This window comes from Leucoraja erinacea, chromosome 9 (assembly GCF_028641065.1).
Source record: "Leucoraja erinacea ecotype New England chromosome 9, Leri_hhj_1, whole genome shotgun sequence".
Lineage (NCBI taxonomy): Eukaryota > Metazoa > Chordata > Chondrichthyes > Rajiformes > Rajidae > Leucoraja > Leucoraja erinaceus.
The window spans coordinates 69,545,731-69,565,248 of NC_073385.1; the positions used below are offsets into that span (position 1 = coordinate 69,545,731).

The following is a 19,518-nucleotide window of genomic DNA, read 5'->3' on the forward strand; positions in this document are numbered from 1 at the left end:
AGAAAAAAGGCTGGAGTAACTCGGCGGGTCAGGCAGCATCTCTGGAGAACATGGATAGGTGACGTTTCACATAGTGCTGGAGTAACTCAGCGGGTCAGGCAGCATCTGTGGAGAACATGGATAGGTGACGTTTCACAGAGGGCTGGAGTAACTCAGCGGGTCAGGCAGCATCTCTGGAGAACATGGATAGGTGATGTTTCGGGTCGGGACCCTTCTTCAGAAACGTCACCTATCCATGTTCTCCCTGCATGCTGCCTGACCTGTTGAGTTATTGTAACATTTTGTGCCTTTTCTTTGTAAACCAGCATGTGCACTTCCCAGTTTTTACAGCATACGTTAGAATATGTAAAGTAGGGAAAAAAACTCCAAATAAAATGAGAAATATGTTGTTGAGTTATGAGTGCATTTGGAGATCAGGTTTTAGATGACTGAAACCAAACTTGGCGTTTGAGGTCAGCAATTTAAGAGGTTCTTTGATCTACATAATGTGTAGGAAAGAACTGTAGACACTGGTTTAAATCGAAGATAGACGCAAAATGCAGGCAGCATCTCTGGGGAGAAGGAATGGATGACGTTTCAGGTCGAGACTCTTCTTCAGTCTAATTAGAATCCACTATTCAATCAATCAATCAATCAACCTTTATTGTCATCTTGCAAGCAACAGTTGTTACAGTGCAAAATGAAAAGACGTTTCCCAGTGAATAGCGGAGCATCGCACATGAAATTTAAACACTTCACACATAATAACACTAAAAACAATCCAGTCCCTGATGGAACAGTATAAATAGTTAAAAGCAGGTTAAAAAAACACAATGTTAAAATTCAATAAACCAATCATAAAAAAATGTCCGGGGCCGCTGATTTTAGTGGCCAGTGCCAGTATTAAAGTGTCCGTGCCAGCCGCAGAGTCAAGTCAAGTGACTGTGGGTGCAGAGTGACTGTTTAGCAGCCTCACAGCCTGTGGAAGGAAGCTGTTTAGCAGCCTCGTAGTCCGGGCTTTGATGCTACGATATCTCCTGCCTGATGGCAGGAGATCCAGGTGTGCGTGGAGGGGGTGAAGTTTGTCCTTGGCAATTCTCTGTGCTTTCTTCAGTGTTGAAGTTTTATTTCCTTAGTTTGTGAATTCTTTTCTTGTTTACATTGCGAACTTAAGCTTCAAATCTGCCCTGTTATAAATGAAGGGAAAAAATATTGTTTTTTAGTGAGCAATGAATTGTGAGCAATTTTGGGCCCCAGATCTGAGGAATGATGTGCTGGCACTGGAGAGGGTCCAGAGGAGGTTTACGAGAATGATCCCAGGAATGAATGGGTTAACATATGATGAGCATTTGACAACACTGGAGTTCAGAAGGATGAGGGGGAACCTCATTGATGGTGGTGAATCTTTGGAATTTTTTGCCACAGACGGTTGTGGCGGCCAAGTCAATGGATATTTTTAAAGCGGAGATTGGCAGATTTGTGATTAGTCAAGTCAAGTCACTTTTATTTCTATAGCACATTTAAAAAACAACTCTCGTTGACCAAAGTGCTTTACATTGGTGAAGGTATTAACGTTATACAACATTGGTTCATAGATTAAGTACATACATAAATACATATATATAGCCCTCCCATAGCGGACGTCAAGAAAGGCTTGAGAGTAAAGATGAGTTTTAAGTCTCGACTTAAAAGAGTCGATGGAGGGGGCAGTTCTGATGGGAAGAGGGATGCTGTTCCACAGTCTAAGAGCTGCAACCGCAAAGGCGCGGTCGCCCCTGAGCTTATGCCTAGACCGCGGGATTTTCAGTAACCCCAACTCAGCCGATCTGAGGGACCTGGAGGTGGTGTGGTGGGTAAGCAGTGATTAGTACGGGTGTCTGGGTTATGGGGAGAAGGCAGGAGAATGGGGTTAGGAGGGAGAGATATACCAGCCATGATTGAATGGTGGAGTAGACTTGATGGGCTGAATGGCCTAATTCTGTGCTTATCACTTTTGTACTTATGAAGTAGATTTGCATGATGCCAATATTTCTAATCTTGTTCTTTCTTGTGTGTTTTTTTCCATGTGAACAGTGTAATTTTGACTGCTATGGCGGTAGATGGGAGATTCTCCACCTTTAAGGAGTTCAGTCCACTGTATTACTTGCTTAACGCGATTCCAGCAAAAGTTCAGAAAGGATTTAGAAATGTGGTTGTGCATCTCACGGCGCTCGATGCCAATAAGGACTTCATTGCAGTGGGCACCAACATCGGCATGCTTTACCTCTACTCCAGGCGGATGAACAAGATGACTAAATATAATTTAGAGGTAGGTTTCACCATCGGCTTCGGATTGCAGTTGTGTGAATCTCCAGTGGAAAGCCGTGCCTTGGGAGAAGATGCAGTGGTGATGGAGAAATTGAGGGTAAAGAAGCACCTTGTGATCACCTTCCAAGAGGCAGGTTAGGAGGTGGTGTGGCCAAGGTAACCATCAGAGTTGATGGGATTGTAATAGACATCCTAGATATCATATAACCATATAACCATATAACAATTACAGCACGGAAACAGGCCATCTCGGCCCTACAAGTCCATGCCGAACAAATTTCCCCTTAGTCCCACCTGCCTGCACTCATACCATAACCCTCCATTCCCTTCTCATCCATATGCCTATCCAATTTATTTTTAAATGATACCAATGAACCTGCCACCACCACTTCCACTGGGAGCTCATTCCACACCGCTACCACTCTCTGCGTAAAGAAGTTCCCCCTCATATTACCCCTAAACTTCTGTCCCTTAATTCTGAAGTCATGTCCTCTTGTTTGAATCTTCCCTATTCTCAAAGGGAAAAGCTTGTCCACATCAACTCTGTCTATCCCTCTCATCATTTTAAAGACCTCTATCAAGTCCCCCCTTAACCTTCTGCGCTCCAGAGAATAAAGACCTAACTTATTCAACCTATCTCTGTAACTTAGTTGTTGAAACCCAGGCAACATTCCAGTAAATCTCCTCTGTACTCTCTCTATTTTGTTGACATCCTTCCTATAATTGGGCGACCAAAATTGTACACCATACTCCAGATTTGGTCTCACCAATGCCTTGTACAATTTTAACATTACATCCCAACTTCTATACTCATATCCTGTGCAGGAAGGAACTGCAGATGCTGGTTTAAACCAAAGATAGACACAAAATGCTGGAGTAACTCGGCGGGACAGGCAGCATCTCTGAAGAGAAGGAATGGGTGACACTTTGTGTCTGAAGTAGGGTCTCGACCCGAAACATCACACATTCCTTCTCTCCAGAGATGCTGCCTGTCCCGCTGAGTTACTCCAGCATTTTGCATCCATCCCAGATACCCTCTTTCTTCAGCAAACCTGGCTTCCCTCCTACACTTGTGGTTGGAGCCCTCACCTGTGTCCCCTCTGTATCCCACAGTCTTCTCTTAATCTTACTCTCCTCGTATGAAACGAGGATATAATTTCCGTGCGTCATCTTTTCACCTCTAGTCTGTGTCGCCTTTCCCACCCATTCACCAATCACTCCCCCACTGACCTCCCCTCACCTGTATCCACCTGTCACTTGTCAGGCTTTGCCCCACTCCCACCTCTTTTCCAGCTTTCATAATGGATAGGAGTAGGCCAATTGGCCCATCAAGTCTACGCCATTCAAACGTGGCTGATCTCCTAACCCTCCCTCCTAATCCTATTCTCCTGCCTCCTCCCCATAACCTGACACCTAATCAAGAATCTATCTATCTCTGCCGTAAAAATATCCACTGACTTGGCCTCTACAGCCGTCTGTGGCGAAGAATTCCACAGGTTCACCACCCTCTGACTAAAGAACTTTCACCTCATCTCCTTCCTAAAAGAACGTTGAAGAAGTATCGCAACCCAAAACTCCGCCTGTCCATTCCCTCCACAGGTGCTGCCTGTCCCGCTGAACCATGCCACGTTTTGGCAAGGTTCCAGCACGTGTCGTTTCTTGCATCTACAGCCCATGACCATCTCTCTTCTCTCTTCAAGATCTGCTGCAGCTGTTTCTTGGCATCATTGACTCTAGTGTCAGGAAGGGAACGTGTCATTGTAGATAGACACAAAGTGCTGGAGTAACTCAGCAGCTCTGGCAGCATCTCTGGAGAAAAGGAACAGGTGACGTTTTAGGTCGGAACCTTCCTGTGGAGCTGTGAATGCAGCCACAGAATTATTCATCATTACTATTTTGGTGGCTGGAACATTAGTTCTTGACATGAGTCTGCAGAAATCTGTTGGGCATCTTTGCTGACTCCAGTTACGTGGTACAGTCAGCCTAGAAACATAGAAACAGAGAAATTAGGTGCAGGAGTAGGCCATTCGGCCTTTCGAGCCTGCACCGCCATTCAATATGATCATGGCTGATCATCCAACTCAGTATCCCGTACCTGCCTTCTCTCCATACCCCCTGATCCCCTTAGCCACAAGGGCCACATCTAACTCCCTCTTAAATATAGCCAATGAACTGTGGCCTCAACTACCCTCTGTGGCAGAGAGTTCCAGAGATTCACCACTCTCTGTGTGAAAAAAGTTCTTCTCATCTCGGTTTTAAAGGATTTCCCCCTTATCCTTAAGCTGTGACCCCTTGTCCTGGACTTCCCCAACATCAGGAACAATCTTCCTGCATCTAGCCTGTCCAACCCCTTAAGAATTTTGTAAGTTTCTATAAGATCCCCTCTCAATTTCCTAAATTCTAGAGAGTATAAACCAAGTCTATCCAGTCTTTCTTCATAAGACAGTCCTGACATCCCAGGAATCAGTCTGGTGAACCATCTCTGCACTCCCTCTATGGCAATAATGTCCTTCCTCAGATTTGGAGACCAAAACTGTACGCAATATTCCAGGTGTGGTCTCACCAAGACCCTGTACAACTGCAGTAGAACCTCCCTGCTCCTATACTCAAATCCTTTTGCAATGAAAGCTAACATACCATTCACTTTCTTTACTGCCTGCTGCACCTGCATGCCTACCTTCAATGACTGGTGTACCATGACACCCAGGTCTCGCTGCATCTCCCCCTTTCCCAATCGGCCACCATTTAGATAATAGATAATTAGATAATTTAGATAGTACCATTACCACCATTAGATAATTTAGATAAAGCCTCTTGCATATTTGTGTGATTCTTAATTGTGCCTGGAGTTTAAAGATGGTGTCACTCGTTAAGGGCATGTCCCTTTCACGACCTAATTCACAACCTTTTTTTACTCGTGGACCTTTTTCATCATGTTGAAAAAACGCCCCGACCTACTTGATGCCACGAGTACCAACAACTAACATCACGACGGACCCACAACCTTGTGACGCCCATGCTGCGAGTATGAGTCAAAGGCAAACTTGGCACAGGTTGTGAATTAGGTTGTGAAAGTGGGACAGGCCCTTTATTGATTTCACCTCGTAGAGAGACTTCTAATGTCCATCTGGAAATAAAAAAATGTAAATGCCCCTCAAAACTGCCGTGGATAAATGTACAGTCACGTGTTGAGGGTGAAGAGTGTTTAATGGTAATATGTAACGGCAACAGAACGATGAAATTCGCACAGCAACTTTAACAGGTCTGTTAATGCAAGAACACACACATATTTAATAATAAGAAATTAATACGAGGTAACCATAATGGTGCAACCAATGATAGCACATAAAAGATCACAGTTGCCGAGGTAGGTTTAGTGATGTGCAGTGTTCAAGAGCCTGATGTTTGTTGGAAAGAAGCTGTTCTTGAACCTGGTGGTCATGATTTTTAGGCTCCTGTATCGTATTCCCAATGATGGAGACTTGGCCAGGGTGGTGTGGATATTTCATGATGTTGGCTGCATTCCTGAGGCAGCTGCTCTTTTGTGTTTGCTTGATGGTGGGGAGGTCGGTACCTATGAGCTACCAGGCATTATTTACATAGTCTTTGTTCCTTGGCGTTTGAGTTGCTGAACCAGGCCACGATGCAACCAGTCAATATGCTCTCTACCTGGAGTCGTTCAAGAGAATATTCATCAACATACCAAACCACCTCGAGCTTTTAATGCAACAGAGACATTCTTGAGCTTTCATTGTGATTGCATTGATGTGCTGGTGCCAGGAGAGATCTAAGGTACAAGCTCGCTCAAGAACTTGAAACTTGGAACTTAAGTTTATTTGTTTTTGCTTGGGATACTTTTATAAAGTCACCAACCAACTAGTGCTTTGTAGTGAGTATCTTTGAGCAAACTTTGCATTAGAAATTTAGGGTCTGTGCTCAAGGCCTGGATAGAGTGAATGTGGAGAGGATGTTTCCACTAGTGGCCATCATTTCAGAATAAAAGGACGTTCCTTGAGGAAGAAGATCAAGAGGAATTTCTTTAGTGAATCGGTAGAATTTGTTGCCACAGAAGTCTGTGAAGACCAAGCCAGAGGATATATTTAAGGCAGAGACAGATAAATTCTTGATCTGTAAGGGGTTATGGGGAGAAGGCAGGAGAATGGGGTTAGGAGGGAGAGATAGATCAGCCATGATTGAATGGTGGAGTAAACTTGATGGGCCGAATGGCCTAATTCTGCTCCTATCCCTTATGAACTTGTCAAAACTATACTCACTTTGCTTTTACATTTCTGACCATTGATTTAAACCAGGTTTGGAGTTGGGTACCTGGTTGCCAGGGCCAGACTAGCAAAGAAAAGATTTTCTCAATCCTGTATTTAGATTTCACAATGTTTATCCATGTTTTTGTCTGGTATTTCTATGGATTTGGCCTAATGAATTGGATTGAATAGCTTTGTATATGTTTCTCATGATCTAGTGTTGTATGTGTTTTCAATGTAAGGGCAAGACTGAGGTTATTAAAGTGGTGAAGCTGTTGGCCTGCTTTGATGACCTGGTTGCCGTTGGGACAGCCTCGGGGAGAGTGACGCTTTTCCAGCTGGTTTCCCGCTTGCCTGGTAGAAACAAGCAGGTGAGTGATGCATGTTTATTTACTGCATCCCCGTTAGTAACATTCAGCTTGTGTTTCATGCACTGGCTGAGCAGAGATGATGTAACTCGTTTTGTCACATGGTTCTAGTAACCGTCAAAGCTGGTTCATACTAATGCATGAGCACCCACACTGGTTACAGTCGTGAAGCAGAGAAACAAGCCCTTCAGCCTGACATTGCCCCCTTCACCAGTGGGCACTCACCTATCTATGTTCCCCAGAGATACTGTCTGACCTGCGGAGTTACTCCAGCACTTTGTGTCTTTTTTATTAGCTAAGCCAAACCCTGTCTGAACTAGTTATCAGGTTTAGACAGAAACAACTGGAGTAACTCAACGGGACAGGGAGCATCTCTGGAAAGAAGGAATGGGTGATGTTTCGGGTCGAGAAGCTGCTTCAGAGTTTTTAGCAGGCTGGTTCTGACCAACACCAAGCCTCGCCTGCTTGACAGCATTTACATCTGTGCTGCTCCTTGCCGTATTGAGTCTGCTTCCATTAGGTAGTTAATCTCAGCAGATTTGTGAAACCCCGCTCACTCCATCTTCTTCCCTCTCCCATCTGGCAAGAGGTACAGAAGTGTGAATACGGGCACCTCCAGATTCAGGGACAGTTTCTTCGCAGCTGTTATCGGGCAATCGAACCATCTTAAATCTCTGAATGGGCTCGCCCCGCCTTACCTCTCTGAGCTGCTCCACCCATACGCTCCTGCCCAGTCCCTCAGGTCAGCTGGTCAGCTGCTCCTGGAGGTACCGAGATCTAGTCGGAGGCTCGGAGGGGATAGAGTCTTCTCTGTTGCTGCTCCGGCACTCTGGAACACCCTGCCGTTGCACATCAGACAGGCCCCCTCACTGTCCATCTTCAAATCCAGTGTTAAAACACATTTGTACTCCCTGGCTTTTGACCATGCCTGAGGCTTTGCTTCTGTTTGTGGTGTTTTTGATGTTTCTTTATTTTACATGTCTTTTCCTACTATTTCTTTTGATTGTTATTTTTGGTGTGTATTAACTTTTTTGTCAATGATTAGTGATGTACAGCACTTTGTTGCAGCTATGTTTGTTTTTAAAGTGCTCTATAAATAAAATTATTATTATTATTATTATTATCTTATCACCAACTGGAGAGCGACCCTGACCTCCCATCTACCTCATCGGAGACCCTCAGACTATCTTTAATTGGACTTTACTGGACTTTACTTGGACTTTATCTTGCACAAAACGTTATTCCCTTTATTCAGTATCTGTACACTGTGGACGGCTTGATTGTAATTATGTAGTCTTTATGACTGGGTAGCACGCAACAAAGGCTTTTCACCGCACCTCGGTACATGTGACAATAATAAACTAAACTAAACTACTTGCTACAGGCAGGAAACAGACTCTGTTAAAAAGAACATAGCCATAATTGGATAAAGGTTCAGCAGAGTTTGTTTCCATTTTGCCGACTCTATTTATTTTCTGGTATTTACCAAGTAATTCTTTCTCCACAGTTGCGCCGATTTGATGTTGTGGGGATTCACAAAAGTAACATTACAGCTTTAGCTTGGAGCAGCAATGGAATGAAACTCTTCTCTGGGGATGAGCTGGGTAAAGTTGTCTATGCTGCTGTGGACCTGGATCAGGTAACCAATCCTCAGATCAATTGTGAGCCTAAGGTTTATTTTTAATGTCTGCTAATTCCATCGGCACTACTTTTGAAATAAGGTACCTTTAGAAATTAGAGCTGTTAAAAAAAAAAAAACGTATTACGATAGAAATGGAGAGAGCGGATATGGAGAGGATGTTTCCACTCGTGGGAGAGTCCAGGACCAGAGGCCACAGCCTCAGAATTAAAGGAGGAATTTCTTAAGTCAGAGGGTGGTGAATCTGTGGAAATCATTGCCACAGAAGGCTGTGGAGACCAAGTCAATGGATATTATTAAGGCAGAGATAAATAGATTTTTAATTAGTACGGGTGTTTGGGGTTATGGGGAGAAGGCAGGAGAATGGGGTGAGATGAGAAGGAAAGATCCATCAGCCATGATTGAATGGTGGAGTAGACAAGATGGGCCGGATGACCTAATACTGCTCCTATCACTTATGAACAAGAAATAGGCAAGGCATAGAAAAATACCTGACCTGAAACATCACCGTTCCAAGTTCTCCAGAGATGTTGCTTGACCTGCTAAGTTACTCCAGCACTTTGTCTTTTTTAAAGGACAGAAGGATATGGTCCTTATGCGGGCAAACGGGATTAGTATAGAAGTAAAAAAAATATTGGCATGGATGTCGTGGGCTGAAGGGCCTCTGTCTCCTGTATAACTCTCCAGCTAAAATGGAAAGGAATGTTTTGAGAACATTTTTTTTGTAAATTGCCAATGACATCAAGATGATAAAGGGATATATTTGCTGATACTAAACTAGTATAGGGATTGGGGTCCCAATCTGAAAAATCACCAATCCACGGTCTCCAAAGATGCTGCCTGACTCGCTGAGTTACTCTGGCATTTTGTGTACTTTTTAGTGCAACCAGCATCTGCGGTTCCTTGTTTCTGCCTTTCATTCCCGCCATGTGTTTTACAACTGGAATTATATTTTACACACAAGGAACTGCAGATGCTGGTATAACAAAAAAAGACACAGTGCTGGGGTAACTCCACAAAGAGGTAGCATCTCTGGAGAACATGGATAGACTTCAAGTCTTAAAATGGGTCCCCACTCAGTTACTTATCCATGTTCTCCACAGATGCTGCTGACCCACTGAGTTACTCCAACACTCTGTGAAACGTCACCTATCCATGTTCTCCACAGATGCTGCTGACCCACTGAGTTACTCCAACACTCTGTGAAACGTCACCTATCCATGTTCTCCACAGATGCTGCCTGACCCACTGAGTTACTCCAGCACTCTGTGAAACGTCACCTATCCATGTTCTCCACAGATGCTGCCTGACCCACTGAGTTACTCCAGCACTCTGTGAAACGTCACCTATCCATGTTCTCCAGTAATGCTGCCAGACCCGCTGAGTTACTCCAGCACTCTGTGAAACGTCACCTATCCATGTTCTCCTGAGATGTTGCCTGACCCGCTGAGTTACTCCAGCACTCTGTGAAACATCACCTATCCATGTTCCCCAGAGATGCTGCCTGACCCGCTGAGTTACTCCAGCACTCTGAAACGTCACCTATCCATGTTCTCCACAGATGCTGCCTGACCCGCTGAGTTACTCCAGCACTCTGTGCCTTTTGTAAACCAGCATCTCTAGTTCCTTGTGTCTACAGGAATGTTTCAGCTCTATTCAATTGATAACTGTGATCAGTACAGCTTTGTGTGTTCTCAGTTTATGTATGGTTTTCCTTTGGTGAAATTTTCAAATGGAGGTTTGACAATACAGGTGCACAACCTTTTATCCGACAGCCTTGGGACCAGACACTTTTCGTAATTCGGAATTTGTCGGCCTTCGGAATGGAAATTTTTTAGAACAAAATATAGTATTCTCATTACCCCTTTTGTGTTGTGGAAATATGATCAAATGCACCATGGAGATATATTTAACGTATAGTTTGAATTTGAACTTGTTGATTGTTGTGTTCTGGTTTCCCACAGGGTATTTGTAGTCCTACAGTGATATTAGAAGATGCATCTTCTATTGTACAGTTGGACTACACGCAGAAAATTCTTCTTGTTTCAACTTGCCTGCGCTCCATCCTTATATATACTGAGCAAAATGTTATCAGGCAGGTTGGAACACAGCCAAGGAAAATGTAAGTGTGGAGAATTTTTAAATAATTAAATGTTGTATATCAAGTATCATTGCTTGTGGCACCTAGGCTAAAATAAGATGCACCCATGGCTGTGATAACGTCTGCATCGCAGGGGTGCAGCTTATATAGCCGGTACCTTGTATTCTCAGCAGCGCTCATTCCATCGAGAACTCAGGTGGTGTTTGTGTTGAGTTTGTATCTGTGGCCATTTTGTTTTCCTCTCGCATCCAAAACATATCGGGTGGTGGTGAACTGGCAAATTACCCACTGTACGGTTGAGTAGTAAGGGGTGGCGCAGTGGTAGATCTGCTGCCTTATAGCCGCAGAGACTCCGGTTCGATCCTGACTACGGGTGCTGTCAGTACAGACTGCGTTCTCCCCCAGACCGCATGGGTTTTCTCCGAGATCTTCGGTTTCCTCCCACACTTCAAAGATGTACAGGCTTGTAGGTTAATTGGCTTGGTGTCAATGTAAAATTGTCCCTAGTGTGTGTCTGTTAGTGTGTGGGGATCTCTGGGTGGTGCAGACACGGTGGGACAAAGGGCCTGTTTCCGCGCTGTATCTCTAAAACTAAAACTAGAGATCTAAACATTTATGGGAGTTGATGAACTGAAAATTTTGAAACAAATGTATAAAACAAATGGAATTTGAGCAATTGGCATTCTAGCCCCGTTTGTCAATACAGTTTGTAGTTGAGAATTAAAATAATTGTTGTACAATTAGGGAAACACCCATGTGATTTTATGTAAGATAGACACAAAGTGCTGGAGTAACTCAGCGGGTCAGGCAGTATCTCTGGAGAAAAAGGATGGGTGACGTTTTTGGTCGGGAACCTTTTGCGGACCTCTTCCCAGTCTTAAGAAGTGTCCTGACCTGAAACATCACCCAACCTCTTTTTCTTCAGAGATGCTGCCTGTCCCGCTGAGTTATTTTGTGTCTATAAAACAGCATCTGCAGTTCTTTGTTTCTATGCACTGTAATTTTATATTGTATTGTACCAAGATTACATAACGTCTAGTTACTAATTGTTGGAAAAAAAAACCCCAACTAAGATATCTTAATCTCTCGTGTTTCTAGTGCTGGCAGATTTGGAGCATGTTTCATTCCAGGCCTCTGCAAACAAACTGATATCAATCTGTATGCTTCAAGACCGGGGCTTCGACTGTGGAAATCTGACGTACACGGAGCTGTTCAGTCAACCCTCATTTTAAAAAGTACATTTACCAGTGGTGTGAAACCTTTTGAGTTGTTTCCACGACCGAGGTTGACAACTAACCTCAAAGGCGCACAGGCCTCGGAGAGAAACCTCGGCCTGTTGAAGTGCTGCTTACGTGACGGATGGGTACTGAGCTGGAATGAGGCTAGTATTTATGTGATTGATGCAGTTAATCAGGTATGCTACAGCAAAGCTGATATATTGTGTACTCACCCTGACAGCTTACTCCATTTTAAATCCCACTGTCCATTGAAGCATCGCTTTTGAAAGCATTCAGATTAAGTTGTTCTACTGCGATTGAAAGGCATATTTAATGTGATAAATTCATAGAAATATGTTATAAATCTGGATACGAATTTACAGTGGGATATAAAAGTCAAGACAGGAGAAATTTAAATTAAAAAAAAATATTTTAAATTTTTATTTGAAGTCCTATTTTAAAATGGACTCTAATATTTATATCTGCAATACATAATTCAGCTATGAATAGAGCAAATGCTTCAGTATTCCTAAATTCAGTCAGAGATGATTTCTCTAACTCACAGAGTTGAACATTTGTCAAACACGGACTAAAGGAAAGGCCAAGATTGTCATCTTTAGGAGCTGGGTCCTCTTGATATAATCAAAGTCTACTTTTTCATTAATTATCCTTAAGGGTCAAAAATGGAAATAGGAGCTTTGCATGGTGCAAAAATATTTTTTAAATTAGCACCTAATTGTTACTGGGTGGAGTCAGAATCTGGAAATGTCACACTTGGTGCAAATGATTTATAACTCTGACTCTCTGAGTCTATGATTTGGTTGCACTCATATCCATTATGAAGAGAATTGTAGCATTCATTTTGGTCAGCAGTCAGACATGGCATATTTCAATGGATATATATTTTTTAATGTTTGATTCCGGCTAATTTTGTGCGTAGTACATGGAAACTAAAGGTGGAAACACCTTACTCTTCCATATCTCTAGACTCCCTTTCCCCTGTCTCTCAGTCTGAGGAAAGGCTAAAAACCCGTAACATCACCCATTCCTTCTCTCCAGAGATGCTGCCTGTCCCACTGAGTTACTCCAGCATTTTGTATCCATCTTCATGGGAACTAATTTTGGGCACAAAGTGTTTAGAATCTCACAGGCGCTATTATTATTTGTGTACAGTCCCATATTTTAAAAGGTTTAGAATTAGAAACATAGAACCATAGAAAATAGGTGCAGGAGTAGGCCATTCGGCCCTTTGAGCCTGCACCGCCATTCAATATGATCATGGCTGATTATCCAACTCAGTATCCTGTACCTGCTTTCTCTCCATACCCCCTGATCCATTTAGCCACAAGGGCCACATCTAACACCCTCTTAAATATAGCCAATGAACTGGCCTCAACTACCTTCTGTGGCAGAGAACTCCACAGATTCACCACTCTCTGTGTGAAAAATGTTGACCTCATCTCGGTCCTAAAGGATTTCCCCCTTATCCTTAAACCGTGACCCTGTGTTCTAGACTTCCCCAACATCGGGAACAATTTTCCTACATCTAGCCTGTCCAACCCCTTAAGAATTTTGTAAGTTTCTATAAGATCCCCCCTCAATCTTCTAATTGTTGCAATGTACAATTATGCTCTGTGATAAAATGCTTGCTGTTTTTTTTAAATGCTGTAGTTACTTTCCAGTTAATTATATTGTTGAATACTGATAATAGCCACTCGTTGAAATGAAATGTTCATGAAGGTAAAATCAAGTTGTCTTACTCAGAAGGTTAAGTTGATGAAATGGGGGTGATTGAGTTGCTGTTGATATTTGCAGGCTCTAATTGGTGGACTGGAGGGGTTCAGTAGTATTATATCTGTTTCCTGTACAGAAGATGAGATTTTCATGTTGACCCACGACCGTGATATCATTCGGATTTCCAGCAAGCCAGAAGGCTTGATAGCCGGTAAACCTCATTTTTATATTTAAAGCAAATATGGAAATTTGTCTTGTGCTTTAGTTTGAACATGCAACATGGAAACAGGCTCTTTGACCCACAAAGTCCACACCGAGCAACCGTTCACACTAGTTCTACGTTATCCCACGTTCTCATCCACTCCCCGGCACATTGGGGGGGGGGGGGGGGGGGGGAGTTAACACAGGCCAATTAACTCTGTCAACAAAATAGAGAGAGTACAGAGGAGATTTACTAGAATGTTGCCTGGGTTTCAGCAACTAAGTTACAGAGAAAGGTTGAACAAGTTGGGGCTTTATTCTTTGGAGCGCAGAAGGTTAAGGGGGGACTTGATAGAGGTCTTTAAAATGATGAGAGGGATAGACAGAGTTGACATGGACAAGCTTTTCCCACTGAGAGTAGGGAAGATTCAAACAAGGGGACATGACATGAGAATTAAGGGGCTGAAGTTTAGGGGTAACATGAGGGGGAACTTCTTTACTCAGACAGTGGTAGCTGTGTGGAATGAGCTTCCAGTGAAGGTGGTGGAGGCAGGTTCGTTTTTATCATTTAAAAATAAATTGGATAGTTATATGGATGGGAAGGGAATGGAGGGTTATGGTCTGAGTGCAGGTATATGGGACTAGGGGAGATTATGTGTTCGGCACGGACTAGAAGGGTCGAGATGGCCTGTTTCCGTGCTGTAATTGTTATATGGTTATATGGTTAACCCGCAAACCCGCACGTTTTTGGGATGTGGGAGGAAGCCGGAGCACCCGGAGAAAACCCACGCAGTCACAGGGAGAACGTGCAAACTTCCCACAGATGGCATCCGAGGTCGGGATCGAACCCTGGTCTCTGATGCTGACGCTCTACCTGCTGGGCCAATGTGCCGCCCCCTACAAGATATAAATGAAATATTCAGCATGTGACTGAGTTAGATACCAGATCTAAGTGCGCTGGCTATTGAGAGCTAATGTTGCTCTTGGTCTCTGGAATTCAGTCCATTTTCTCATTGTTTGCACCAAAGGGCAGATCTGTTTTTCAATTTTGTGCAAACTAACGCAATTGTGTGTTCCAATGACAAAACTAATAATCATTATGAGTTGACATAGACTTGATAAGGGCCTGTTTCCATGCTGTATGAATTTATAACTATGATTTGGAGTTTTGGAATATGTGTCCCAGTGCTCATTTATCATCAGCATATTATTCTATTTCTAATGGTAACATACAGTTCCGATATGCCTGTACCCTTGGTTCCAGAGCTATTCTGGATTATCCGTTTTTCTGGACCAACAGGAGGTCACGGTCTCCGAGAGGAGTCAAACGGTACAGGAACGGTCTGCCGAGGGGCTGAGATACCAGCCCGCAAAGTTTGCCTCGGAAGACCAGCTGTGGGAACGGATCTGCTGGCTCCAGCCGAGCCGGAGTTCCAGAGCCCCGGCCGCTGGGGGCTAAATGAACCCACTGATCAGTCGCGGTAGTCCCGATGAGGTTGAGATCGGCCACCTCACCTGGCCTAGGCGCCATATTTTGGGGGTTTCAAGTGCGCTCTTGTGATTTTGTCGGACCACCAGTTGCTAGAAAAATAAGTGGTGGACCCGTATCATGAAATTGGCATATTCTAAGTGACTGGATGCAGTGAGTGATTGAATGATGATTCCTCCCATCCCCCCGCCCTCGGGCTCCTCCTCCTCCCTTTTTCCTTCCTTCTCCCCCCCCCACTCCCCATCAGTCTGAAGAAGGGTTTCGGCCCGAAACGTCGCCTGTTTCCTTCGCTCCATAGATGCTGCTGCACCTGCTGAGTTTCTCCAGCATTTTTGTGTACCTAGTGATTGAATGATAGTGTGTGAAGATTGAAATTAATTGTCTATGATGGAGTTGTAATGGCCAGCTTCCACCTTCTGTTTTATAGACCTCAAATTATATTGTGCATTCATTATCTTGTTAAAAAAGGTTTTAGATCTGAAAAGTTATTTAATTTTGTCGCTACTATTCTGATGCTTTGGTAATTAAGTTTTTTTTCTCTCCCCACTCTTTACTTGAACACCTCTCGTTCCTCCATATGAGGCCATTTGGGAACCACGGTCTCCTTCTACAGTCTCGCACCAATAATATCACCATTCGACACTTTTATTCAGCAATGAACCTCTAGTGAATTCACCAAAATTGGCCAAATATCAGTGGCTGTGAACTAGTTAAAACCAGATGTTCCTGGATAAAGGAGATGATTACCTGTTTTTATGTTACGTTAACCAGCATAAAAGAAAGGAAAACTAGGAAGTTTTGAATATCCCACTGCGCAGATTTAAAAAAAAATCTTCAATTTCTTTTAAATGAGTGAACAGGGAACTTGGAATGGATATCGGGAAGTGGTGGAGCAATTTGTTCTGAGAGTGATGTTTAAATGAAATTGGCTTCAATAAAACAGAACTTCAGAAATAAAGTGCAAACATTGTTATAGATAAGCCTCATTATACTATTGCAACATCACTTGCTAATCAAGAGAATCTCTGACCCATAATATCTCTAAAAGTACAGGAGGAGTATTCAGGATGGCTTTAAGAAGCTTGGATAAACATGGTGAGGGAGCGGGGAGAGGTCCTGCATTATCTACCAAAGGATTAGACACCTCAAACTACCCTCCCCCTCCTCCAACAGTCACCATGTCCCGTCTGTGGACGAACCTGTGTTCTCTCTTTGGCCTTATTCTCCATCTCAGAACCAACTAAAGCCAGAGTTTGACACGACAGGTTTGAGGGATATGGACCAAGTGCAGGCAAGTGGGACTAGGGTAGCTGGGACATTGTTGGCCGGGGTGGGCGAGTTGGGCCGAAGGGCCTGTTTCCACATTGTATCACTCTATGACTCGAGTAGACAAAATGTGTAGGAGGGAACTGCAGATGCTGGTTTTTAGCCAGAAGGAATAGACGAAGATAGACACAAAATCTAGATCGAAGCCAGACACAAAATTCTGGAGTAACTCAGAGGGATAGACAGCATCTCTGGAAAGAAAGAATGGGTGACGTTTTGCGTCGAGGCCCTTCTTCAGGTTGAAAACCCCTGTGAAGAAGGGTCTCGACCTGCAACATCACCCGTTCCTTCTCTCCAGAGATGTTGCCTGAGTTACTCCAGCATTTAGTGTCAATCTGGGTCGGAGTTGAATTGACTCAGTCTCTATCAAAGGATCTGCCCCACAGTACCCGTTCCTTCTCTCCAGAGATAATTCCAACTCTCCCGAGTTTAAAAAAAAAAATCAAAAAAAAATCAAACTCGCGGTAAGCACGGAGAATGAACATTGCGGGTACGTCGGAGCTCGGGGACGTCTCTTAGCAGCTCATAACGCTAACGGCAGGTACTCGGGAAGACTCGCTAACGGCAGGTAGGCTCGGGAAGACTAGTGAAGATTTTTCAACATGGTGAAAAATGTCCACGAGAGCCCCGAGTACCGACGAGTGGTCATTACCGTAAATCTCAGAGTTTGAATCAGGGCAAACTCGGGAGAGCTCTTGGAAGGAACTCGCACCGTGGGACAGGGCCATAAGACAGCCAAGATTTAATATTAGACTTCACCCTTAATTGCATATAGAGACCATCAGCCAAACTTTGTATCACAGTTTGGACATGAGATGTAACGTTAATTCTCGTACTTTTATCCCCAGGTGTAAAGTCACAATCGCTGCTGACAACCACCTGCAGTGAATCAGTTCGAGAAAGAATGAGCTCAGCCGACTCGAGGGATGTGCAAAATGATGATAAGACTTCAGGAAGTGTTAGTTTTGAGATGCGGAAGTCATCGTCCTCTGAGCCTGAGCACTGGCAGAGTCTGGGTATTGAAGATGATGGTGGAGGGGGACAAGCATGGGATGAGACGGGGGAAAGAAGAGGCTCTATGACCAGTGAGCCCAGGAGCAGAAGTAGTTCCCTTAATAGTAGTATCAGTGTTTTCAGCCACGTAACCACTCCAGAACAGCAGGTTGGAGCACTGTCCTCGCCTGTGTTGTTATCAAAGGTTCCAGAGACTTCGGAGAGATTCGGGGCAATGAACATGGAGGATTTCAACCAACAATTGGTCGTTGTCTCGGTGAAAAAGAAGAAAAAACGGAAACAAGGTATATTTTTTCCAACCTTTTAGCTTCCCTCGCCTCACTGCTCCCACTATATCCATTCAGTTGTGGTTAACTTCCTTTTCCCTGGCCAAATGTGCAAGGGAAAGATTGTGAACATTAGACTGTTCACTATCTTGACCCCAAAAGTCAATAGGTGCAGGAGTAGGCCATTTGGCCCTTCGAGCCAGCACCGCCATTCACTCTGATCATGGCTGATCGTCCCCAATCAGTACCCCGTTCCTGCCTTCTCCCCATATCCACTAACTCCTCTAAGAGCTCTATCTAACTCTCTCTTGAAAGCATCCAGTGAATTGGCCTCCACTGCCTTCTGAGGCAGAGAATTCCACAGATTCACAACTCTCTGGATGAAAACGTTTTTCCTCATCTCCGTTCTAAATGGCTTACACCTTATTCTTAAATAAGGCCCTAAGGCCAGCGCGTAGAGCCGCCGTCTCACGGCGCCAGAGACCCGGGTTTGATCCTGACCTTGGGCGCTGTCTGTGTGCAGTTTGCACGTTCTCCCTGTGACCACATGAGTTTCCTCCCAAAGAAACAAACCACGACAAAGAAGCGGGATTGCCAGGACTGTTTTAAAAGTAAAACCTGAGGCGAAATTGTGTGTAATTGTGATGAGATTGAAAGGACGCCCAGCGGCTGTTTTTGCGGGAGGCTTGAAGTCATGGTGTTGAGCTTTCAATGGCAACAAGTGTCTGGCAGCTTCGATACAGAGGATCTGTGCTGTGGGCAAACTCCACAGGCCGAATGAAATATTCATTTTCCTTCAAAACTATTGAAGCAGCAAAATAAATGAATAACGTGTGTTCTTGCTGCAAAACGTTGGTGCGATGAGTAGTTGCCACCTCATGTCATGGCTGCAGTGAACCGCATTCAATCATTGTCTCTGGCCGGCACTATCCTGGTGCAGTCTGCACCTTCTCCCTGTGATCACAGAACTGACCTGTGTGCAGTTCTGGTCACCTAGCTCGAGGAAGGATGTCATTAACAAAAACGAGATTGACCAGAATGTTATTTGGGCTTGTGGTTGGATAGGCTGGGACTTTTTTTATGAGCGTTGGAGGTTAGAGATGTGACCTTATTGAGGTGTACAAGATCGTGAGGGGAGAATGATCATTCAACCCTTCCACCCCCCTTGTCCATGCCAACCAAGTTGGCCTTTTAGACAATAGACAATAGACCATAGGCGCAGGAGTAGGCCATTCGGCCCTTTGAGCCAGTGCCACCATTCAATGTGATCATGGCTGATCATCCCCAATCAGTACCCCGTTCCTGCCTTCTCCCCATATCCCCTGACTCCGCTATCTTTAAGAGCCCTATCTAGCTCTCTCGTGAAAGTATCCAGAGAACCGGCCTCCACCGCCCTCTGCGGCAGAGAATTCCACAGACTCGCCACTCTCTTTGAGCCCACTTGCTTGAATTTGGCCCATAATCCTCCATGTCCTTCTGTCCAAATGTCTTTTAAAAGTCAGAATTGTATCAGCTTGTTTCAAATACAGACTACCCTCTGACAGAAAAAGTTGCCCCTGAGGTTCCTCTTAAAGCTCTCCCCTCTCACCTTAAACCTGTGCCGCCTAGTTTTAGAAAC

The 19,518-nt window shown here is 44.1% G+C and overlaps 1 protein-coding gene across 4 annotated transcripts in view; it reads left to right on the top strand.

Annotated features, from left to right (window-relative positions):
- Window positions 1–19,518, top strand: part of tecpr2 (tectonin beta-propeller repeat containing 2) — an 87,374-nt gene that overhangs the window by 2,601 nt on the left and 65,255 nt on the right. For all 4 annotated transcript variants that reach the window (XM_055641173.1, XM_055641174.1, XM_055641175.1 and 1 more), the window contains exons 2-8: window positions 2,053–2,287; window positions 6,788–6,916; window positions 8,421–8,552; window positions 10,517–10,674; window positions 11,752–12,067; window positions 13,686–13,815; window positions 17,469–17,918. In XM_055641173.1, coding sequence (XP_055497148.1) covers window positions 2,069–2,287; window positions 6,788–6,916; window positions 8,421–8,552; window positions 10,517–10,674; window positions 11,752–12,067; window positions 13,686–13,815; window positions 17,469–17,918 — 1,534 coding nt within the window. In that variant the 5' untranslated portion in view covers window positions 2,053–2,068. The remainder of the gene's footprint in view (window positions 1–2,052; window positions 2,288–6,787; window positions 6,917–8,420; window positions 8,553–10,516; window positions 10,675–11,751; window positions 12,068–13,685; window positions 13,816–17,468; window positions 17,919–19,518) is intronic.